This window comes from Panthera pardus, unplaced genomic scaffold (genome assembly GCF_024362965.1).
Source record: "Panthera pardus isolate Hobbes unplaced genomic scaffold, ASM2436296v1 HiC_scaffold_26, whole genome shotgun sequence".
In the NCBI taxonomy this organism is placed as follows: domain Eukaryota; kingdom Metazoa; phylum Chordata; class Mammalia; order Carnivora; family Felidae; genus Panthera; species Panthera pardus.
This window is the reverse complement of record NW_026526832.1, coordinates 25,515,095-25,539,937: the sequence shown is the minus strand read 5'-3', so window position 1 is coordinate 25,539,937 and position 24,843 is coordinate 25,515,095. Positions and strand designations below refer to the sequence as shown.

Below are 24,843 nucleotides of genomic sequence, written 5' to 3'. Positions count from 1 at the left end.
GACAATGAGTGCACAGAGTAGCTAGCAAACTTTCAGTCAATAGGAAGCTCTCGTGTCCACAAGGTAGGGAAGGATCTAGGAGAGCAAGAAGGACGATCTGGGCAGGAGACAGAGACCCCTGGGAGGAAGTAGGACAACCAAGGCCAGACAGAGGGGGGACACAGCACTCCCTCACTGCAGAGGGACTGGCACTGATCCTACTGTTCCCCACCGAGGCACATCACAGCCCAGAACCAGTCTCTCTCCAAGAAAGTGACAGGGAAGGACATCGCCAGGCCAAGAAGAGACTCAACCACCGCCACAGCCCAAAATGACAAGTGCTGTTTATTACAGTTCCATGAATGGGCCCAGCCACAGGCTCAGCCCATCCCAGGGAGGAGCAGAGATGAGCAGTCACAGACCCCTTCCCCATCCCCCGAGTCTTGTCCAATCACACACTCCGGGCAGAAAGTCTCAGTATGGAACACAGAGCACGGGTTCCCTTTGCTTGGCGGAGCATCTCAGAGTCACAGATGGCCCCCCTCTTGGAGTGTCCAACAGAGCAGCGGGACGTTGTCAAACAGGCGAGCGTGGGAGTTCCCAGGAGGACTGGGCTGGAGGCTCTGGTCCTAGCAAAGGTGTGAGAGGAGGTCTGTCCAAGGTGTCCGAGAGCAGGCCTTGGCCCCAGGCTTCTGCGGGGCCAATGGCCTCAGGTAAAGCTGTGCCAAAGCCATCAAAGCTTCGTAAGCCATTCAGGAGACAGTGCGTCGAGGTTGGCAACACAGAAATTCATATCAGGCCTTATGTAACCTTGGCTGAACCTACCGACCTCCAGCAGAATTTCAGCAAAGACGAAAAACAAAAAGGAAACAAATCAGAGGGACTCTGGCCCCAGCATCCCTCCCCACGAGAAAGATAAAGGCATAGAGTTTTTAGCCAAGTCTCCCAATATCATTTGTGTTTAGAGAAAAGGCTGGTCCACACAGCCAGCACAGAGAGAAGAGGCAAAGGCAAGTAGAGTTCACATGACTACTTTATATTAAAGTTTATTACATTTGGAAAATCTACTGTACAGGGAAAAACCCATTGGATTAAGTAGAGTTTTGCCAAAAGCAAAAGACTATCTCTCTTTGGAATATTCCTGATTCCAGCCCAGGGGGCAGGGCCACAGGAGCTAATCAGAGGTGAACCTGGTCGTACGTGGAGCAGCTCCATGCCAGGTGTGCCCAGGCCCCTCTCATCACCTTCTGGAAGAAAATGTGCCCCAGAGACAGCACCAAAGGAAGGGCTCGGTCTTCAGGAGATTCTCTGGGGCCACTACCACCTCGCTCACCCCACAGTCCTCTCCTCGGTCCCCAGCTTGAGGTGCCGGGATTCGTCCTCACACAGCTCAACATCGCGGCAGCCTGGGCCACGGCAGCGGCCCCGAGTCCGTGGACACAAGCGTGACCGCTCCAGACGTGACTGCCCACGGCTGCCAGGATCAGCCAGCCCCCCAATGGGGCCACCCGACAGACATTCCATACCCTGTTGCACACGTGAGTGACAAACTCAGAGACAACACACAGACTAGGCCTACACGTTGGCTTCCAGATTTGGTTCTCCTAGTTAAAAAACAAAACAACAACAACAAAAACAGTCTTCTTAACCCTGATGCTGTCTCCTCGCCGTAGATTAGGGAAGCAAGATGGGGGTAACCAAATCAACTTACTTAACTTACCTCGGGAGTAACCAAGTCTACTGGGCTATGAACAAAGAAACTAGAGGAAACATGTGCAAAAACAAGTTGGTATCTAAATGAGACCTCCCCGCAAAACGTCGCTCTGATGGAGCTCCGAACTCCTCTCCCTGCCACTCAAGGGTGGAAATGTGCCCCCAGACCACTGGTCTCCACCAGCAAGTGCGACAGATGGGCCAGCCCTCGGCCAAGCGGGCCATCCAGGTCCAAAGCAGCAGGGTCCCCTTTGTCTCCAGAATCGGGTCCGGGGAGGGGCTGCTCCAGGTTGGAGAAACTGAGTCAGAATGATGAGATGCCAGGTGCTGGCGGTGGCAGAAAAGTCACGTGCGAGAAAGCCCTTGCGCCCAAGTCTCCAGGCAGAAGTCAGAGAAGCAGAGGAGAGCCCCCAGCGTGCCCCGGAAGTCCGTGGGCAGGGAGCCGGGGAGGTGGCATGGTGGCAGGGCCTGCAGTTCTTCGTGGAAGAGGCAAGTGGGGGCCTAGCGAGTGGCAGGGGCAGGAAGAGCCCCGTCCCTGTCAGGCGTAGAACTCCTCCTGTTTGCTGGGCTTCTGGTAGGCCCCGCCATTGGCTTGTTTCGGCTCCTCCAAGGAGTAGCTGCCCTCGTCCTTCTTCTTCATCCGGTACAGCATGAAACCCACCAGGCACACGGCGAAGATGAGCCCCACGAGGCCTCCAGCGATGACCCCTGTTGGGGGGTGGGCAGGGAGGCCGGCTCAGCTCAGTTAGGCAGTAGTTCCCTCACACCGGGCAGCCCCCGAGGTGGCCGCGCTCAGCCCCACTCCAGCGCCCCGACCCCCAAGCAGCGGTATGCACCCCCTTACCACCCACCTGAAAGGAACTCACCTCCCAGCACTTCCTTCCGGTCCAGGAGGCCCTGGGAGGCCCCCGTGGCCCCACGGTCCACTGGGGGCTGATTCCGCTGGTCGGGCTCCACAGCGGCCACGGCTGTGTTCTCCCCAGATATGTCAAAGGTGAAGTCCTACGGGAAGGCAGGGACAGTTGCAGGCTGCGGAGGGCCACCACCAGCAGCAGCATCCAGTTTTATTTGTAAACCCAGAAGCAGCTCAGGAGTCCCTGGTCACCGCTGCCACCAGCTCAGACACACCCAACCCAGCCCTCGGGGACCCCAAAGCGGGACACCTCTCACCACATCACACCAGACCCTGGCTGGACTGTGGCAGATATCACAGCAAGTGAGACAAAGCACTTGTATTTATATGAAAATAAATAGGCTCATTGTAATGTAAAGTGTAAAATGACCATGACTCTAAGATCTAAAGAAAGACCTGGTAGGGCTTCTCCCCTGCCCCACAGCAGGGGCCCTGCTTAAGTTTGGGAAGCCCTGTTTTAGGGGATCTTGAAGGACTCCTTTGCTCAGGTCTCATATTTAGTCTGTCCTGCTCTGGGCTCGGCCCTGGAGGCAGGGGGAAGGTGGGACCACGTGAGCCTGTCTTCCTGGCGGGGAACAGGACACGCTTAAGGGGCACAGGGTGTTGAGTGTGCCAGATGACCAAGCCAGCGGTACTAACGTCCCAGGAAACACAGAGGACACCAGTGAGCACTCACCTGCTCCCCAGAGCCTTCTCCTGCTGGGAGCTGAGTGGAGACCCCATCCTCAGCAGCCTTCTCAGTGGCAGAAGGACCACGGTCCTCCACGCTGGGCGCGTGAGAGTCGAGCTGGCTGGGTCCTGCAGGAGCTGAGGTCTCATGGTGGTCAGGCTGCATGTCCCTGTGGGGATGGGAGGTGACAGGCCCCTGGGCCGTGGTGGCTCTTGCTGTTGATGCCTGGTGAGTGGTCGGCGGTGACGTGGTCTCGCCGGGTGGGTGGGTGGTCTCCTTCTCCCTGGCCGTGAAGCCAGGCTCCACCTCTGCCGGGAGCACTGCCTCTCTGTCCTCAGGCCTCTCTCCAGCCGGCAGGATGGACGTGGAGGTGGCGGTGTTATCTGTGCCACTGGGCTCTGGGGCCGTGGGCACGGCCGTCAGGAGCTCCGTGCCCTTCCAGGTGGATGAGGGCTGCTGTGACAAGGTGAGATCTTGCAGAGCACCTGCAGGCCCAGAGGCAGAGCTTGTTGGAGTGGGGGACGCCCAGACCTCAGGCCCAGCCAGGCTCACGCAGTGAGGAAGGCCTGGACAAGGGCCCACGGCTCTGACTCCCAGGCCAGCCTAGCGAACCCTGTTGTGAGAAGTGGTTTCCCCAGGGCAGAACGAGCTGAGGCTAAACTCAGCTTTGGAAAATGGACAAGGACAGCTGCTCTTTTCTGCTGCACGTGCCTGCGGACAGCCTGGTCCCTGGAACCATGAGACATCAAGGCCGTCTGGGAAGGAACTTTTCCTGTGGCTAATGAAGCTCGCTCCCTGGGTGGGGGCACTCTCAGGGCCTGAATGCCTTGTCCCCGGTGCACACTCCTCTCTGGCCCCCTCCCTGTTCCACCTGCCCTCTCCCCAGAAAGGCTCAGCCTCCCCCCGCCACCCAAGAACAGAGGCCTGCATCCTACCTTCCAGCTCCCAGGCCCCTACCTCGGCCACTTTCCCCACGGATGGCCTCAGCCCTCTTCCAAAATCTCGGTCAAGAACACCTCCTCTGGGAGGCCTCCATGGCCACCTCTAGCTCAAGGACTTCACTCCCCCAGGGAAAGGGGAAATAGGGGGAGATAAGGGACATTTATGGAAGATCTACATGCCACCAGGCTTTATGTTACCTTACAGCTCCCAACAATCGTACGAAGTCAAGACATATTCCCATTTTACAGATGAGGAAATAGAGGCTCGGAGAAGTCCACCTTTCCAAAGGTTGCCCAGGGAGTAGAGAGAAGATCAGCCCAAGTCTGTCTGCAGCAGGCAGTCCCCAGGGCTTCCTGGAACCCCAACATTCACTCCCGCAACCCATACATGCCTTTTCCTTGCAGCGTGGACCCCATTCTCTTCCCTAACATCACCCTTCAGACCCTGCCGGGGGGCTGCCTGACCGCCACCCCCAGCTCATGGCCCGCTGCCATCTTGGGATGGGGCTCCCATGTCAGCTCACCTGCACCTGAGCCAGAGAAGTTGTCAGAGTCATCCCCAGAGCCATCCTGATCTTCAGGGGGCACATTTGTGGCCACTATTTGCTGGAAAAGGATCAGAAAAGGGTATGAGTGGAGGCCTGGCCAAGGCCCTACTACTCTGGGGTCCCTGTCCTAGACAGCTGAGTGAGCTCCCCCACCACACACATATAGAACAGGAAGGAAACCCTTGTGTGTGGCTCTGGAACCCACAGCTCAGGGCCACCCTCTGGTCCCCCCCACACCCCTGAACGCTATGATGACACAGCCCTGTGCTAGGTACTAGGGGTGCAGAAACACCTGAGGGGGGCAGGGCTCTTGTCCCAAGAGGCTCAGTCTGGTAAGGGAGCCCCAGACCTCTCAGAAAAGCAGACAGAAGACGCCATTACTCGGAACACAGGCTGTGGCCACAATGGGACCCTGTCAGCTCACCCTACACTGAAAACCAGGTCTTGGGGCCATTGGCCAGGGAGCCTCAGGGGCCAAGACAGGTTTAAGAGCCTCAGGAACAATCCCCCAACACCCTGACTCCAGAGAGACATTCCAAAGCATGCTGAGCACCAGGGTATGGACACTGAGGGCCTCACGGGGGGGTGAGGGCAGGGACGGGCACGGGTAAGTCGTCTGTGCTGAGGCAGGGCTGGCCACGCAGGACACATGCTTCTTCCCACACCTGGTCTGTTTTCTCATCCACAGGAAGGACAGGACGCAGACCCACTTGGGGAAGGAAGGACAGGGTGCCCATTAGGCTGGCGACAGATGAGACTGATCTAAAGGAGGCCCTGCACTCAGGAGGTGGCGACAAACGAGCCACGAGCCTGGAATGGACCCCGTGTACAAACAGCTGTCCCAGGAATGCTGTCTGCCTGGTCCGGCTGAGAGGCTGCAGGTGCCAGAGTGCAAACACCTCCCCAATTCCTGAGACAGGAGCTGCACCAGCAGACCCAGAGAGCGGGGCTGGGAGGAGGCAGGGCGCACCACACAGGGCCGAGCAGGCCTGCACGGAAAGCTGGAGGAGGGCGGCGTGGGGGTACGGAGAGCTCCCAAATACTAGTTCCAGAACAGCGGTTGGAGAAGAGAAGACCCAACAAGCCAGGTGGCAGGAAGGGTAGCGATGAGTGTCCGTTCAGCAACACGACCTTGACCCAAATGAGTTCGTGATACACCCATCTCGAGGGCCCCAGTGTCAGGGGCCAGAACAAAGAATGAACAAAGAGGCAAAGCAGCACAGTTCAGAGTACCCAGCGTGGCCCTGAGGACATCACAAAACCTCTTATGGCCTCAGTCTCTCCATCTGTAAAATGGAGACAGTAGTAATATCTACGATTCAGGATGGCTGCGAAAATTCAAGGAGGTTATACACATAAAGAACCTAAGGGAGACTGGCGTGCAGTAAACTCCCCACCAACAAGGGCCACTGCTCTAACCCGGGGAGCCAGCGCAGCTCAGCGCGGGAAAGAGGATTCTGGCGCCTGCCTAGGGATGGAGGCGGCAGAGAGGCAGAGATGGGTGGAAGAGAGGCAGGAGGGAGCCAGCTCACAGGAGGCTCTGTGCAGACTTGTCAGAGGCAGGTTCCGCCCAAGGCTGGGCTCCGGGGAGTGGGCCTCCGCAGCGGGAGAGGCATCGCCACATCCTGGCCACAGGCCACGGAGTTTCACCCTTGAAGGAAGCAGAGCAAGGAGAGCTGGACAGGACCTTTGGCCTCCCGAGGCTGCCTGGGGCAGAGCTGGCCCAGGTGGAGCCTCCGCTTCCAGGAGCTCAGGTCAGGAGGGAAGCTTCAGACATGTGTAGAAACCACCAGGCTAGAAATACCACTGAGCTTCCTCTGAAAGTACAAAACCCAAACCCTACCTCTTCCTCACCCCCCGAAGAAAAAGGTTTTGGCCCGAGAAGGGCCTGTCTGAGCTGTCACGGCCCATCTAAATGAACTGGCACGGTCCCTGCCCTCTGCCTGCACCGCAGGCCACATCCTGTCTACACTGTCCCCAGGTGGTGCTTCCTACACCTGTCCTGTCTCCACCGAGCTTCGAAGCCTCCCCTAAACCTTCCGTAGCAAAGAATACTGCCCACCAGGCAGGCAGAGTGGGTCCCCTCACCCCCACATGCTCCCATCCCAGGCTCACAGTGGACTGCTTCCAACAGCCTGGCGGGGCAAGGGGAGGCCCAAGCATTCAGGGGACCCCCACCCACCCATACTTACTAACACCCCACTTCCCTCTTGCCCACTGCCTCTGCCTTCCCTCAGCTTTCCTGAGGAGGCCCTAGGAGACCAACAGCGACCTTTCCCAATGCACTGATTCCATCCCTTAGAGATGCTGCTCAACATGGCACGGAGTCAGGGCCCGGCCAGACCAGCCTCAGCTGCACACTGTCATGAGAGCCAAATCTGCCAGCAGAAACCAGAGTCTCCTGTTTCACAGATGAGGGGATGCAGGCCTACAGAGGACTCCATGCACTGGGACCATGTCACCCTTGGAGGCAAAAGCCAGGGAGGCCCGGCCTCTCACCTACAGGGAGAAGCCTCAACAGGTTAGCAGTTTCCCAAGAGCTGGGCCTCTTTCACCACTTGATAAGACTTTGGATCTGCCCGGTCCCTAAAAACAATTTGTTCCCTCAACTCTACTCAGCTTATCCCTCGGCGATCTTGTTTACACAACAAGCTCTTAAGCAAACGCTTTCTCTACTGAAACCAGCTCCTTGGCCTCGGGGGCAGCCCCTCCCTCTGAGGGCTGGGTCTCCATCAGGGGAAGGGCTGCAGTGACCTCCCAATCCCCTCCAGCTTGAACCTGTGCTGGCCTCAGCTCCCTGGGGAGGAAATCAGCAGAAACTGCTGAGTTTGAACTTGGATCACTAGGTGCCAGCTGACTCCAGCATTCTGGGTGAGACTTCCAGTTTCACTTAGGCCACTGTGCTAAGAGCCTGTGGCCAGCTGCCCCCAAGGCCTCATTCAGGGCTCTCCTCAGCACTGCCTGACCTGGGTCCTTCCCAGACCATGTGGCCACAGCTCGGAGCTGCTCGGGGACAGGTGGGCCCACCTTGGAACCTGCTTCAAGCTGCCTGAGAAGGTGAAGGCCAACCATCTCATACCTTTTTTCTTTCTTTTTTTTTTTTTTTTAAAGTTTATTTATTTGTTTTGAGAGAGAGCGAACATGCTTGCACAGGGGAGGGGCAGAGAGAGAAGGAGAGAGAATCCCAAGCAGGCTCTGCAGTATCCGTGTGGAGCCTGATGCTGGGCTTGAACTCACAAACCGTGAGATCATGACCTGAGCCGAAACCCAGAGTCAGACACTTCAGCCACCCAGGCGCCCAGCTCATACCTTTAATGGGGCCCTTTAACCTCTGCAAATCCTAGGAAAATCCACTTTTCATATAACAAATCAAAACCCTGAGGGGCTTTGACCTGGGGTCAGGGCTCCAGCAGATCAGGAAAGAAGGTATGAAAAACTGAGGCATTCTCTGACACTGAAAACACTTTCCACCCCTTTCCACCTTTACCCTTCTATTTGAGGCAGACAGGCTTGAGATTAGCATCTCCCACAGATAAGGAACTGAAACAGACAAGGTGATGGACTTGCCCAAGGCCACGGAGCAGTGTGCCATGTGCTCTGCTCACCTACGTCCCTCTCCCTCTGGCCCATCTATTTTAAGATGCCTGTCTTTCCAACACAGCCACAAGCTCCAGGAGCCACGAGATGAGCGCATCACGGAGTAAAAATTCCTGACCACTACCCCCAGCAGCCGAGGGGACCTCAATGCCAGCCCAGACTTCACAGGTTGACAGGGGAGGGCATGGACAAGCATCGGGTCAGAGCTGCCAGGGGCTGGGAATCTGCATCAGGCTGCCACCCGCCATTCCCAAGGACAGAGGGCTGGGAGAAGAGCTTCAAGAAGCTGTCAAGAAGACAGCCTCAAGCCTCACCCTGCACTGGCCATAAAGAGGGCCACTCTCCTTGGCAGCCTGCATCTGAGTAGCCTGCTTGCCCTGGCCAGCCGAAGGACCCAAGGGACCCAGGCAGCATCCCTCGAAGACACCTTGGGGACAAGAACTCCATAGCAGTGTCGCAAGTCAGGATGCCAAGTGGACCTCTCAGTGAGGTTCAAGTGAGGACGGTGGACCCAGCCACTTCTAACTCTGGATTGATGGAAGACACTGTCTGTCCGCCTGCTCCCTGGACTCGCGCCACCCCCGTCGACTGCAGCCCATGGGTCCCTTTGGACCTGTGGTTTCCAACCCACACCCTGAATCACTGACATGTGTCACCTGCTGCCTGACTTAAGTGATGGCTAAAGCACAAATCCTTTAGAAAGCGTTACTGAGTTCACAGGATCGCATTGCTCTCTCAACCAACACACTGCTAAAAGTACAGTATCGAGGGGCGCCTGGGTGGCTCAGTCGGCTAAGCGTCTGACTTGGGCTCAGGTCATGATCTCACGGTTTGTGGGTTCGAGCCCCGTGTCGGGCTGTCTGTGGACAGCCTGGAGCCTGCTTTGAATTCTGTGTCTTCCTCTCTCTCTGCCCCTCCCTCACTTGCACTCTGTCTCTCTGTCTCAAAAATAAATAACAAAACAAAAATAAAATAAAAAATAAGTCAAAGTATAGTATCGTGTAAGGAGGATTAAGAGAGTCACATTTTTTAAAGTAATTTTTACCTTTTCAGTTTCTTGGTCAGAACTGTGGATCTAAGGTAAATAAATGGGCAGAGCCCTCCCCCACCCCTCATATACCTAGAGTTCATAACTCTTGGGGTCTGAGGTCTCAGCTGCAGGACCCTAGCCTTTACCCCCCTGCTTGTACATCAGGATGCCAAACTGACCAAAGGTGAAATCCAAAGCATCACCTTTGTCCAGACCATGGGCTCTTTTCTTCAGGGTCCCTAGGAATCAGCAGGAGACTATCAGAAGTCTTCTGAGCTCCATCCCTGAGGCTGATACAGTGGATCTGGGGCAAAGGCCCAGGACTCTGATGTTGAACAAGGTCCCGGGTCCTGTAGGTGGTATGCAGACTACTCTTGGAGAACAATAGTCTGGACAGGAAAATGTCTGACCCAGAGTTGCCCAGGGCCTGGGTGCTGGGGAAGGCAAATCCCTACAAAGGTCCCAAGACTCTCACTCAGGTGCAGTGTTCAAAGAAGAGGCACCAAATAGCAACAGAGCCCTGTAAACAAGCGCTAGGGGCAAACTGATCCAAGAAGGCTCTGGAACATTTCTCTGTACTTCTGATGCATTCACTCCCCACAAACAGTACATCCCAGTACCTGCCTCATCTGTAAAAGAGCCTCACCATGGAGCTAAGGAAACCCTGAACTTCTAGAGGCATGACCCCTTTGGTTCCTAGGGGTACGAGAAACGGGAGACAAAGCTGAGCCTCTGTCCTGCCTGCCCAGAGTTGCAGGACCTCCTTGGTATCCCAGGCCCGAGGCACTGACCTGGCAGGAGCAAGCAGGATCTCCCAGGGGGGGGCCCACCAGGGAGGGGAGCAGGGGCTGCAGAGCCACTGTGCAGTTTTCCAGGGGAACCTGCCTGAATGGGAGGCAGGGGTAGGGGTCACAGGGGCTAGAGAATGTTGTAGAACACACCACCCCACTCCTGCAGCTCACCCAACACCCTGGTGCCCTATGGCAGTTATAAACATAACTCTGCTTTCCTCATCTGGGGGATCATTTGTACCCCCTCCTATAGCCCTGGCTAACATGGCCTAAGCACAGTCCCGAGAGCCCAGGGAGGTCAAACCCAAAGCATCTTGGACCAAGGGTTCTCAAGGGGAGGAGCAGAGCCAGGGGTGGTAGGGGGAAAGAGCCTGACCAAGGTGGCTGCCCCAGGGCAGGTCTAGCTCTACTGCTCCCTTGCCCAGTACTGCTGACCCAGGCAGCTCTCGGCCTCTCTCTAGACAACAGAAGGGGCTTGGCGGGAGAACCCTAAACTCCCTTAGTGCTCTGACAGGCTAGGCTGGGACCTGGGAGCAGAGGCCCCAACTCCTTGTCAGCAGGGCCAGAGTGGTATAGGGGTGGCCATGTCAGGCTGGGTGGAAGGGGCAGGACCGTGGGCCCGGGCCCAGGAAGACACTGAGCTCCCCTCCTGCCCAGAATATCAGGATAGTAGCAGATAAATCACTTTCTCTCTGAAGGCTTCTCTCCTGACTTGGGAGCTGCCAGGGAGACATGCTTAGGCCACTGAGAGGCACAGATCTCCCCCAGTTTTGGCCTCAAGACCCTGAAATCCACCCTGCTTTAGGCACTCCCAGGAGGAAGGGGCCCCACCAGTGCTTCAGACAGGATCAGCATTTCCGGCCTGACAGGCACAGTGATTTATCAGCTCCGTGTCTCTCTACCAAAACCAAGTCAAGCCTAGACTTGCAGAGGGTGTGATGGGCATGGCCCAGGGCGGCAGGGGCCCAGGGAATGGCAGGTGGGAGACGGGGGCTTATTCTGCCTTCACCCTGAGCACCCATGAGGGCATGTAGGCCCCCAGCCCCCATCGGCACTTCCACTGTGGGGAGCACCTTTCAGGGGACCTCCCAGGGATGTGCCCTTCACCCCATACACACACACAACCCACTGGAGCTGTCCCCATCCTGCCACTCAGACACAGACCTCACCAGTTGGGGGATTCCTGGGCAGGGCTGGGGTACAGGGCAGCATCCATACTGGGCTTTACAGATGGGAAACCGGAGGTCAAGTTTGCAGAGCCCTTTGCCCTGCCCCATTCTGCCCATTTGGAGTACCTGGAGAGGCCAGACTTGTGTTGAGGTGGTGAGGGTCCTGGCAGCCAGTGCCAGCCCCAGTGCCCAAGCCAGGTCAGAACTGCCACCAGCACCCCCATACTCACCCCTCCACAGAGCTGGCACCGCCTCACGGCTCGCGTGCTGGGACTCGACTTAGCCGGGCCCAGCTGAGGGCTGGGTGTGGGGCCGCAGAGCCGGAAGACCCGTTCCTCTGCTTTTCCCCACCTCCAAGAGCCTTGTACCGGGCATGGAGCAAGGTTGCCCAGCCCGGTCCTGCCAGCCTTTGTGGCCAGGGTTGCCCTGGGAGTCAGACAAGGGGTGGCCAGGGGAAAGTGACCAAACCCAATACCAGGAAAACCTGGTTATAGCCTGGGCTCTCTGTTCCCAACTTACTGGATGACATTGGATAAGAATCTCTGTCCAGTTCCCCATCGGTACAATAGGTGATAGTAAGGGGGCTCCTGGTTCCAAGTCTATGGTTGGGAAATCAAGGGGACTGCCCATCTGAGGGGTTGTGGCCCACAAACACAGTGCTCAGCAGGGGGAGGACCCACCATGACAAATAGGGAGAAGGGTACTTGATCACAGTGACTCGGTGTCACTGCCCTCAGCTTCCCAAGGGGGGTTATGGCCTAGGCAGGATGTTAGAGGTGTTCCAAAGAAAGGGGACTCTGGGATGGCAAATGGCACCCCACGAGGACAGAGGGAGTGGCTGAGGCCTCCAGAGCCTTGTACCTCCCGAGCCTTGGCTGTCCTAATGAGGCGGCAAAGACCAGAAGCTCAGTGTTGGATGCCCCAGCCGCCCTCACAGGGGCCCCTTGAACTGCTCTCTAGCTGATTAACCTCCAGATGCCACCGGGCTTGGGGGCCTGACACCTCTGGCATGTGGGCTTCTAGAGATACCCTCCCCCAGCTCTGTCTAAATAAAGTCTCCTCAAGTTTCACAGGGCCAGAAACTAGTAGCTTTGGACACACCTGCAGCCAGCCGGGGCTCCAGCTGTGCACAAAGACAGGGATGGGGGCACTTCCTCACCCAAATTTATCCAATCAGTGTCCCTGCAGTTGCACAGTGTCCCCTTTAAAATGCCTCTGGTAAAACTATCGGGTGCTAGACGCTCACCCTAGAGTATAAATCAGCTGTATACAGGGGAGCAGCTAATTCCAGAACGGGGGCACCGGGGGTGGGTAGGAGCCCTGGAGGATGGGAAAGGACTGCAAGAGAGGCCGGGAGATGCCAAGGGCACATTTTTCAACTTGTGTCAGAATGTGGTCGCCAGCCAACCCCATACCTAAGAAAGACAGACTAAATTCCCTTTGTTCCCACTTTGAGCCACAGACATACATGGCTTCTCCTCCCACATACAGAAGAATAATGGGCCAGCCTGGGAACTTGCCTCTGGGATAAAGTTCAAGTCAGACTGATGAGGCACTGAGGTAGAAGCCCAGACAATGACACGGGAAGGGCAGAGTATCCTTGAAGGAGTCCCATGGGGGTACCACGGCGGAATGGAGTTTTGGCCTTTGCAAGAGAAGGCAAAATTTTCTGTGAAGACCAGGTCTGAATCGGCTGGGCTCGCTCCCCAGGTTCCCAGTGGGATCCCACCTCAAAGGCAGCAAAGTAGACTAGGCCCCTTCACTGTCAGCCTAACATTCGCCAGGGGCCTCTTGATGGCTGAAAGGCCCAGAGAGCCTCAAACGCCCCACGCGGAGCTCCCGGGCACCAGCGGCATGTGCACACAGCAGACGGTGTGTCTGTGCATGCAGCTCGGGGGGCTCTCGGGAGCCCGGAGTCACCCAGCAGGTGGAGTAGCCACAACACCTTGCCCAGGGCTCCGGGACAGTCATGGGGTGGGAGTAGGCACCTAAGGATATAACCTGGGCTGGGGTTACTGGAAAAACAGAAATACCTGAATTAGGCCTTAGGGAAAAAACAGCTAATATGTATTGTGTGCTATGTGCCAGGCACTAATCTAAGCACTTTAGCCGAATTAATTAATCTTCACAATAACCTTAGATTCCAGTGCCGTATCCATCCTCCAGATAACGACACTGAGGCAAAGGGGACAGTTTGTCCCAGGGCATACAGCCAGTGAAGTGCTAGGGAGAGGGTCTGAGGCCAGGCAATCCAGCAGGCATGCGGTTAACAACCCTTCAGTGGGGGCCACGTGGCTCTCTTACCCTCAGGAAGAAAAGAGCCATCGTCTCCACGGGAGGTGGCACAGGGGCAAGTGCAGAAGGAAGAAGGACCACAGAAGTGAGGCCTTCCCCCCACATCCTGCAGCCTGGCCTCACCCAGCTCCCTCGCCGGGACAGCCTTCAGTCGGCCGTTCTGGGGACAAGCCGCTGTCCCCTACAGTCCCAGGGCCCCGCTCGGCTGGCCTGAGCCCCGGCCCAGGTGCCCTGGTGTCTGGCCTCCCCCCCACCGCCCGCCAGCCCAGCTCACACCTCCCCGGGGTCAGGAGCCAGCCCCTGGCAGAGGCTCAGGCAGAGGCGAGCAAAGTCTGGCCTGCCAGCGAAGGCTCACATTTCTGAGAAGGGGCAAAAGCCATGTTTTCAGGCCCTATTACATCAGCACACTGGGGTAAGACCAGCCAGCCATTCACATGAAGTAACTATACACCCAGGCCAGGTCAGACTGTACCCCTTCCTCCAGTCACAGCCACGGGGGCGGGGTGGGGGGGATGCTCCCCAGGGGACTCTCTAAACAGAGTCAGGCCCAAAGCTCCCTCAGACTTGCTCCTCTGAGTCCAGGTAAGGAAGGGACTCTCAATCATGCCACGTACATTAGTTCCTGGGGTCTTTTCAAAAGCCCTCCGAGGAAACTGAGGTTTAGGGGCAAGTGAAGAAACATGCCCAAGGTACTCAGGGAGGATATGATGGAGTCTGGTAATGACTTGGACTGCCCAATCTCCATGTCCTGTGCTCCTCCCAGCCTCCACATGACACCTCTCCAGTCCCCGTGACACTTACCTAGGCTGACCAGCCAGCCGGTTCTGGATCCCAGCTGGCCTGCCCAGCCCCACAGCTTCAGGACCTCAGACTGGGCCCCAGTAACTACCCCAAAGGCAGGCAGACCCAAGCAATCAGCTCAGGCTGCTGCCCTCACAGTGGGAGGAAAGGTGGACCAAGACATCCCCCCTGCTGCCCCACAGCCCCTAGAGAGTGGTCTTGAAGAATGACCCTGTTCCCAAACAGGTAGAGGGGAGAGGGGTGAGGCCACAGCCTCTCTGCTCCTCCCACAGTTCCAAGGGCGCAGGACACAGACTCAGGGCTGTCCCAGGACCTTACTACAACAACCAGGAGACCCCAGGGAAACTTTGCAAGGATGCCCCTCCCCCAGGCCCACCCACCCTTTACTTCTGGAGACCCTGTGGGGGGTGGGCGGAGAGGCAGGGGCAGAGCCTGGGGCGGCTCCTTCCGCCCAAGTGCAGGTGTGCCCATTCTCCTAGTCTGGCCCACAACCCGTTGGCCCTGGCCAGCCAGGAGGTCTTGCTGCCCAGACCATGCCTGCACCGCGCCCTGGAGGAGATGCGGTCACCATAGATGGCGGTGCCACACCCCAGCATGTCTCTCTGGGAGAAGGGGGACTGACGTCAGCCTCTACAACAGTCTCAGAGGCTCCTGAAACACCCGCAGCCTGGGGCCCTGCGAGCCCAAACCTGATCACATACCCGTCGGGGACACTCCCCAGAGATGGGACTCCAAGGCCCCAGATAGTTTCCTGGGCACCAGGGATGCTGACAAGCTGCAGAGAGAAGAGCCAGTGCTGCCTCTGCACCCCTGCCGTAGGACTGGCACAGTCAAGTCCCCAAATGGGCAGGCAAGGCCCTGGGCATCAGCGGCCACCGTGGCGCAGGTGGCATGGAAGCAGCAGTTCTCAAGTCCCCCAAGGCCTCCCAGTGCCCAGCATGTGCTAGGTCTGGAGTCGATGAGTGCACCTGGCCCTCCAGAAGTTCCCTCCTTATGCACCCAGGCCCCACCACTCCATCTCCTCGGTCTGCTGTAGGGGGCAGAGGGCCGGTGTGGCCACAGAAAGGCAACCTGAGTGGGAAAGACTAGGAATTCAACATCACTGTGGTGGGACAGTTCTCTTAACACCCGGGGAGATCAGTGTGGCCCAAGAATGGTCCCAGAGCAAAACTGGCAGCCTCTGCCACTCCCACTGCCCCCATCTGGGGACTACCTCCCCTAACACTTACCCTGGCCAGAACATGACCTGCCTTATGGCCTGAGCTCCTGATTAGAAACTGCTGTACTGTGGGACTCGAATGAACCCTTTCTCAGTGAATGACCGTTACTGTCACTGCCCCTCTGGCCTATCTGCATGGACCAACCCTCCTGTCTGGTCCCAGTAATGGCCACCTTCTCTTGCATGTGCTCCTGGACCAGGTGTGGACCGCTCCCCACCTGCACAAGGCAATGCACACGGCAGGCACCAGGCTCTGGGCTTTAAATCTGGTCAAGCCAAAGAGGGCTCATGACCCCCAAGGGTTGAAGCAGAATGCTTCCGGGAACAGAGACAGGCCCGGTCCTGATTCCCACCAGTCCTGTGACACAACCACAGGATACCACAAACACACCAAGTGCATGATTGTTACCTATGCTTCTCTGCTTCCTCCTCCCATTTCATAGGTGGGTTCACTGAGGCCAAGACAGGCCCTTGCACAAAGTCACTCAGCAGAAAAGAGGAGGGCCAAGGCTGGAAGGCAGGCATCAGAGCCTTAGTTAGTCCTGCTGGGTTCCCCTACCCTGTCTAGCACACAGTGGGCTCATGGTCAAGGCTGCTTGGGTGGATCTGTGGGCCTGGCACCATGACTCAGCCAACAAGTGAAGTGATAAATATGCCTGCCTGCCCCACTGCCCCAACCTGCCCAACACGGCTTCCGCTCCTGCTGATGAGCGGACCTGGGCAGGGGGCCAGGATCCCTGGGTGTGTGCAGAGAGCATCACCAGGCCTGACCTTGCCCAGCGTCCTCTGTCCACCTCTGGTTCCCACACTGAACTCTAAGGCCACCTCCTCCAAGCAGCCTGCCCTGACCCCCACCCCCACAGATGACTCCTCAGGCAGTGAGTGTCTCCTCGAGTCCCCAGAAGAATAATGGTGGAGGACCCTAAGCCCCGGCCAAGTCCCCCATTACCACCTTCATCCTCCCCAGGACAAGGTCTCAGAGCTGAAGAAGAGGAAGTAGGCCCCAGAGGGGACAGATGGGGGAACTGATGCACAGAGGGACAAAGACCTGCCCAACCCAGTCAGGGGCCAACCTGGGACCAGGAAGGACAAGTGTCCTAGTCATCCTTCTCCGTAGGAAAAACCTCCATAGACTCCTAACACCAGGGATGGAGGAGCATCAGGGTTAAAGCTAAAAAGGGGAGAATCCACCAGAAAAGAAGAGAGGAAGACTGCTTCCCAGCTTCTGAAGAGGAAGTTGCAGACAGGTGGTGACCAGGTTTCCCAAGACACTCAGTCTGCAGCCTACCCAGCAGGAAAGCCCAATGAGGAAACAGAGTCGAGACCACCCAGGCCAAGCTCAGCTGTAGCTGCAACCCGGCCTGCAGGCCCACCAGCCGGCACACAGCCTCTTGTGGGGCCGCAGCCCTAGGTGGGTCACAAGAGCATTCCCAGCACTGGAGCAGCCTCTCCATAGAATCAGGCAGCCCCTGGAACCGTAAATGAATGCCAGGAGGACAGAGACCCTCAATAAGCTCCAGAGGCAGAAGGGGATGCATCTGAAAGCCTTCAAGTTCATGAGTCAACAGGAAACATCCCGGGGCAGACAACTGAGTCCAGGAGCAGGTCCAGCCAGTAGCCTTCCCCTTTCCACACCCAATGGTCCCGAGCCCCAAAACTGCCCACTGCACCCCCCACCATGAGTTTGCCTCCACACACTCACGGCCTTCCAGACGTCCTGGCCTGCCAGACCTGCACAGTGTTGACAGGCAGCAGGAGGGAGCTTAGCCCACCTCCCCTCAGGCCACCCCTCACCTGCCCGCCACCGGCTCATTCTGGGCCCCACAGCACTGAGAACAGGGGAGCTAATTAAGCGCCCCGTCTAGGGCCTAGAAAGGTTATTCTTTTGGGGACTTCTAGTGCCTACTGCCCACCCAACGTAAGCTTCCTGAGGTCAGGCAGAAGCATCTCCATCACGCAGATAGAGCCGGCCATCCCGGGGGCCATGCGGGAGACTTCCCAGGTCTCCTGGATTCGAAGGTGCCGAGTTGAAGCGACCCAGGTGCAGGGTCTTGCCTCAGTGGCGTCAAATGTGCCTCCTTGTGTTGAGCGATGCATCCATGCCTGCCCTCCCTCGGCATCATCAGGGCACCCACAGCCCGCTCCGAGGGAGGTTCCAGAATGCATCCTCGCATGGAAAGCCCTGGGACAGCTGACAGGGAAATGACACCGTGCTGAATCTGTTCCAGGGCACAGGATCCTGGCGCCAAAAGCCCTCTTTCCACAGACTCCCTTAATCCCATTCCCTTTCCCTAGACACACTTAGGCAGTCCCTCAAGGGGGGATGGGCTTTCAACCCAAGACTCCAAAAATGGTTGTTGAAAAGAAGGAAGAAATCAGGAAACAGTGCGTTCTGTAAAACTACCAAGGTTCCAGGACTAGAAATCATTTAATGACTGATTCTTTACGGGGCTGCTTCTGCAGTGGGACCTAGTGTTGGAGGGGACCAGGTGGGAAACCCAGCACAGGAACCAGGAGTACTGGGTATCTGGGCATCTGGCTAATACCATGGTGCCCACCTCCCCAGCTTTAAAAAGGATCTACTAATTCTGAAAGTGTTTCCTCAGTGCCTAAGATGAAAGCCAGTGCAGACTGGCTGTTGCTCTGGGGACAAGCACGCAGGCACCATGCAAACATGGGATGTCCCATCAGGCCTCTTTGCACAAGCCAAGAACATATATATGGTCCCTGCACGGGTATCAGACCTGGGAGCACACCCCACCTTACCCCCATGGGCTCACTGTCTCCTGACCTAGGCTCCAGGAAGCAACTCTTGCCCGTCCCTAAACCACTGGGTGAACCCAACCCAAGCCAAGGATGTTGCCAATGCTCAGGGTTCACCTAAAGGCACCGTTCAGGCCAGCTCAGCCCAGCCCAATGCCCTCTCCATCCAAAGTATGCACACCCATGGCTCTCCAGGATGGAACAGCAAATACCCAAAGGGCCTCACAAGTTTCAGCAAGCCTCCTATGCTGGGCTTCACTGGGGAGACTTGACAGTCCATCAGTTCACTAATGCCATACACATACGCCCACGCATATGGACAGATCCTGTTTCTCGCACATCAGCCCCTTAGAGGGGCTTACGTCTATAGGCTTCATCCACAAGATGATGGCAATGATGTACATCGTAAAGGTTTGGCTTAAAGATGAGATAAGAAGGTAAGAAAAGCACTGAACACTCAATAATCAGCACCCAATTACAGGCGCCTCTAATTATATCGATAGCTAACTTTTCCTCTGGCGCTTTCATTTCCAAACACTTTCAAGCACTCATTATGAAATGAATATGCAAATGACAAAGGACAGGGAGAACAGGTATGATGTCCACTTTACAGAGGACATCAAGACTTGGAAGTGAAGTGACTCACCCAAGGTTACATGGTAAATTAGTGGCAGGGTTGAGACTTGGTCCTGGAGCTCTACTTAATCCAAAGCCGTTTCTGGCCTGCCAAACAGTACGCGTGCACTAAGAAAGATGCACTTCAACCCAGATAAAACATGGTGACACGATGGAGACAGGACCCAAGCTAAGAGTAAGGGTCCTTCCAATGGAGACTTATAAGTTAGCCTCACCAGGTCCAGGCTACCTGTGACCCGCGAGTCACTTACAACTCAAGCCAGGAAGAGAAACTGGGAACACAGGGTCACAGGTGCCTCCTCCCAGAGATCATCCACACCTGTTCACCGAGAGAGCCTGTAAGCATGCCCTTTGACAGCCTTCGTTATTCCAGGTACTATCAGGGATACTGCTGAGGTCCCAGCTGGGTCCATGGAGGCACCACTCCACATATCACAGATCATGAACATTACTCACAAGTGAAACTCTCACTCAGCACTGAAAACTCATGTCTTAGGAATCATTCTGACATATCTGATTAGTTTCTTAGTACTGCTGGAGAACAGTGCAAATTAGAATTGAATAGAAAAGCTGCCTGCTACACTTAGGCCCACAGTTGTCACTTTTGGCTGTTGTCAGGGATGAGGGGAGAAATAGAGCAAACCAGAATTCAAAAGGTACCGACCCTGGGGGCACCCAGCAAGGGGCAAAATGCTCTTCAGAGCTCAAGAAACCCAGGACAGAAATGCCTAACCTAACACAGTGACAACCATGAAGAAGACCCTGGCATCTTGAGATTAAATTATGCTTAGTATTCTCTCTCTCTCTCTCTTTTTTTTTTTTTTTTGTTTTGTTTTGTTTTGTTTTGAAAGAGAGAGAGAGAAAAAGTGCTGACAGCAGAGAGCCAATGTGGGGCTTGAACTCATGAGTAGAAGCCGGACACTTAACTGCCTGGCCACCCAGGCGCCCCAGTATTCTTTTGTTAATAAAGGAAGGAAAATAAATATTGTAGAGAGTCCTGCCCAAAGTTGAGGTCAATATGGATTCTTAGCTCACTAAAAAAAAACCTGGATGCCAAGGATACCTCATTCCCAAGGGATTTCAGAATCCGAAACTGCAATAGGAAACATTCCTCTATAAAATACTACAAAATTCAAGCTTTTCACTAATTCTTTCCAGGCCTCCCTCCTTTCTCATCTCTCTCCCCACCAATCTTGGTTAATGAGGTTTTATTGGAACCCACCATGAGCCACAGGTAGAGACTTAAAGCAGCTCCACCCTCCCACCCTCCTGAAGCCAGGAGTGACATCACCTCTAGAAGGCTCTGAGCCCAGGAGGAGAGGAGGCACTTAGCGCCTCCCTCAACCCCCACCCACCCTACCAGGCCTTAGGAAAATGTCTCTACTGGCCCCCATAATTAGGGCAAAAAGGGATTTTATGCCTTTCAAGAAAGAGAAAAGGGAAGGAGAGCAAAACAGCAAATAACTATTCCAGAACAAGCAATTTTTCTGGCATGGAAGAAACAAAAGACCACAGGAAACACACACACACGCGCGCGCGCACACACACACACACACACACACACACACACACACACAGAAACCTTTTCAGACAAACCTGTTCTTGTCTCTTGGGAGTGGTTTTAAGCAAACTTCTGCCCTAATAGCCTTCTCTTGCCCATTCAAAATCAGGTGCCGACGATCACACCCTACCTCGCTGGTCCCCAGGGAGGTTCTGACCTGCTTCCCACTGGGACCAAAGTGAACCCTGGGAGAGGACCAGATCTCTGCAACCTGTAGACAACTCCTCCTATTTTAGGCAAACCCCATTGCCTAGTTTCTTTTAGTAAGGGGGGAGGGGGCGGGGACTTTATGCCACCTTATGCCCCCACTTTTAACCCAACATGGACACCCACTGTAAGAGGGAAAAGGCAGGTCTGGGAAAGAGAAAACAAACTAAACTTTATAAAAGGAAAAAAGAAAACCTAAGCTCCAAGCCAACGCCTGACCCCAAAGCTTAGTGCTTTCAGGCTCTGCTCAGCCACCTCTTCCAGGAAGTCCTCCTACCACCACACTCTAATAAGCCGTCCTCCTTCCCTCCTCTCCCCTTTGAGACTCAACTGCCTCCCAGCCCTCTGTAATGTGTCAAAGTTTCTAGGCAAGAAATAATGCCTCTTAATGCAGCATCTGCCCTTACCCAGTACACAGGAGACTCTGGGAAACACAGTCCACAGAGAATCTCACAACCCATCTGCCTCCCCCATATAACAGGCACTCTGGGATCCCAGCTTATAAGAATGCCAGCCTCAACCAAGGCAGGCAAAAGAACCAAACCCCGCACTCCTGATTTTAGCTGGAAATAGGTGGGGGAACCCCACCTCCGCAGTCTCTGCTGAGGCCCAGTCTTGGACCTGTAGAGAGTGGAGTATCCAGGTAACGCTAGGTGGACCACCGAATTAAGCCACACATCTCCACTCTCCTCTCCAGAGTATGAACTATGAGTCAAGGCACAATCTGAGTCCTACCAAGCTGCAACTCTAAAGAGAGAAGAAGCCAGATACCAACTTCTTGGATCTGAAAGCCAGGAGTGCACTGGAGACTCAGCTCAGAAATCCTATCTGTCCCCATGGCTCCCCCAGATTTGGCACCCTTCGCCCCCCACCTCCATCCAACTCATCGGCAATGCAAGAAGTATCAGGGACCCTGTCCTTGTACTTCAAAATATAGTTCCAAACACAACAGTCGCCTGGAAAAGTGTGGGGGGGGAGGGGGGGCACTTCACAGATAAGCCTGGGAAACACCTCACCTGAGCCAGACCCTGTAAAATACCCCAAAGCTCTCAACAGCTGGTAGCTTCTATTATTGTAGAGGGACCCGCTTACAGAGGGTCGGCACTGCTGAGAGTTGTGCAGATGCCACATTACCCGTGGAGGACCCGGCACCCCTCCCCCTTCCTGCGATCCTTCCCTGCCCACGTGCCTCCCTCACCAAGAGCTGGGGAAGTAGAGCAGTCCAGATGTGGTAGCGAGAGACCGCCACTTCCGGAAGGGGAAGAGCCCCCCGCTCCGTCCACACCTCCCCTCTCCATCCCAGGGGATGGCCGCCCCAGCCCGCGGGGAGGGCCCCGGGACTCCAGCACCGGGTGTGGGGGCTGGGAGTGGACGTGGACACCCGGCGGCCAGCGCTGACACCTGGCGGCGGCCCAGGTCCCGGCCCACGGCGGGGCCGGCGCTGCGGGGCGGTTCCCAGGAAAGGGTTACAGGGGCCGAGAACAAAGCGCCCCCATTGGGGAAGGCGGGCTAGCGGACGGCGGCGGGGGCGGGAGATCACTTTCTGGGGGCCCTTGGGATGCTCTTTGTCGGCCAGGTCCCTCTTCAGAGGGGACCCACCCCTCGCCAAAGGTGGATGCTGGAGTCCTACCCAAAGGCCTCCTCCCCCAGCCAAGGGCTCCACATTTGTCCCTCTTTCCCCCCAGCTCCACTGGGCGGGCCAAGGGACCCGCCTTCCCTCCGCGCGGCTACAGCACAAAGCCAGGCCGGGGGAGGGGAAGAGCCATTCCGGGGTCCACTCGCGGGGAAGCCGCAGCCCTCCCTGGCCGTGCCCAGCACCGCCCGCACCCCTCAGCGGGCAACACAACTTCAGCAGCCCCAAAGTTGGGTTCCTGCGGGGCTCCGGTGTTCCGGGACCAACTTCGCGGAACCTCCCGCTGCCAGCTCTGCCCAGCTCCCTTAGGGCAGCCGATGGGAAGCCGAGGATCCCACCTCCGCGGCCACCACGACCGCCGCGCAGCCCTGGCCCGGGCTCCTCTGCCAACGCGCCGGCCCCGCTGCTCCCAAACTTGCCTGAGCCGAAGGGGCCGGGAGCCCGGGCTCGGCGGGTCTGCGGGTGGCCGCGGTCACCGCATCTTCCCGGGTCGTCGGCGGGGACCCCGGCTGCTGCGGTGCCAGGGGTAACTGGATGGGAACTCGCGACCCCGGGAGCCGCCGCAGGCTAGTGGGCACCAGCGCACGGGGATCCGATTCACATAATTGAGCGCGGGGCCCCCGCACAGGCTCCTCTCCGCGGGGCGCCCGAGCCCCCCTCCCGTAGCGGCGGAACCCGCGCGGCGCCCACCGACGGCGGAGGCAATTGGAGCGGGACCCCGGTTTCGCGGGCACGGTCCCCGGGCCCGCCGGGCTAGCGCGGGAAGGCAAGTCCCCGCTTCCCCTCCCCCTCCACGTGCCGCTGGAGGCATCGGCGAGTCTGCAAACACCGGCTTCCCGCCGCTCCCCGCCCGGCCCCGGGCCGCACTCACCGGGAGAGCTGGCTGCAGGCGCAGCGCCAGCGCGCAGAGCCAGAGCCAGAGCGCAGCGCGCCTCATGCTGCCCGGACCGGCGGCGGGAGCGCTGCGGGCTGCGGGGATCGCGGCGACGCCGCGCGGTACGGACTGCGCGGGGCTCCGCGCCGGCTCCGCCGGGTCGTTGCGCGCGGCACCCTTCGGGCAATGCCCCGCGCGCGGCTGTCCCTGGCGAGGGCTGCGGAATCCGCCGGCTGCAGTCCGCTCTCTACCTCTGGATTCCTCTCCGCCCGGCTCGGCTCCAGCCCTCACCTCTCCCGCCGAGCTCCGCCTTATAATAAACCCGCAGGCCCTTAGCCGTTGCAAAAACTAGCCCCCCACCCCCAGCTCGCCTAGTCTCGGGGCCAGCCCCAGTCCCCACCCCCTAGGACCCCGCCCTCTGAGCCACCCAGCCCGGCCCCCTTGGAACGCCCCACCCCCGGCGTCCCGGCCCCGCCCCCATCCCCGCCCCCTCCCGCACCGCCGCGGGGACCTCGCCTTCCTCCGGAGCTGTGGTTCCCACAGGCTGTTTTGAGTGGCGTTTCAGCTCCGCTGCTCCCGGGTGGCGGGATCGGGGCACCCCCTTCCGCCCTGGCTCAGTATATTGGGGGCGCTGACCGTGAGAGGGGCGGGAGGAGCGGGCGTCGGTCTTCGACCGTGGGCGCCAATCTTACAGCGCCCTCTGGGCGTGGGCACCCAGCGTCCTCCAGGTGTGTTCGACTCCGAGATCCCGGCGGCGGCGGGACAGCTTTACGGGCTGTGCGGGGCCCCGGGGTGATGGGGCCTTAAACCGATGGAGCCCTCCCCTGCCTCTCCTTCGACTGCCAAAGGGGTCCCTGCGTCCTCACTTCCCCAAGTACAGGTTCCCACAGGCCCTCGCGTTCTGCCATCATGCTAGAAAGTGGTGGAAACTTGGGGCCTTACTTTGAACAGAGGTACATGCTCAGGACGGGCTGTAAAAATAAAGAGAGAGAAAGAAAGAGAAAAGGAAAGAAAGAAAGAAAGAAAGAAAGAAAGAAAGAAAGAAAGAAAGAAAGAAAGAAAGAAAGAAAGAAAGAAAGAAAGAAAGAAAGAAAGAAAGAAAGAAAGAAAGAAAGAAAAGAGAAAAGAAAGAAAGAAAGAAAGAAAGAAGAAAGAAAGAAAAGAGAAAAGAAAGAAAGAAAGAAAGAAAGAAGAAAGAAAGAAAAGAGAAAAGAAAGAAAGAAAGAAAGAAAGAAAGAAAGAAAGAAAGAAAGAAAGAAAAAGAAAGAAAGTTAGTTTGTTTTCTGTGTCTTTCGATGGAAGACTGCCCTCTCCCTTCGTCCTCTTAGCTAAAAGGAAAAATAAACGGCTTTCTTCCCAGGGCAGACACCCTCTGGCCAGCAGATCTGATGAGGGCCGCTTGAGTTCCTGCTCCTTCGTGAGTCCCTAAGACGTCCTAAGCCTCAGGGTTTCCAACACCAGTCAGCCACCTCTGTGCAAGAAGGCTGTGGAAGGCCTCTGGGT

The 24,843-nt window shown here is 56.9% G+C and overlaps 1 protein-coding gene across 1 annotated transcript; it reads right to left on the bottom strand.

The window, feature by feature from the left end:
* Nucleotides 1-305: 305 nt before the first annotated feature.
* Nucleotides 306-23,695, bottom strand: SDC1 (syndecan 1). The gene is made up of 5 exons (XM_019451104.2): nucleotides 23,338-23,695; nucleotides 4,741-4,822; nucleotides 3,282-3,760; nucleotides 2,559-2,694; nucleotides 306-2,400 (listed from the first exon to the last, which is right to left on the bottom strand). The coding sequence occupies exons 1-5, from the start codon at nucleotides 23,401-23,403 to the stop codon at nucleotides 2,231-2,233; spliced, it is 933 nt and encodes a 310-aa protein (XP_019306649.1). The 5' UTR covers nucleotides 23,404-23,695; the 3' UTR covers nucleotides 306-2,230.
* Nucleotides 23,696-24,843: the final 1,148 nt, after the last annotated feature.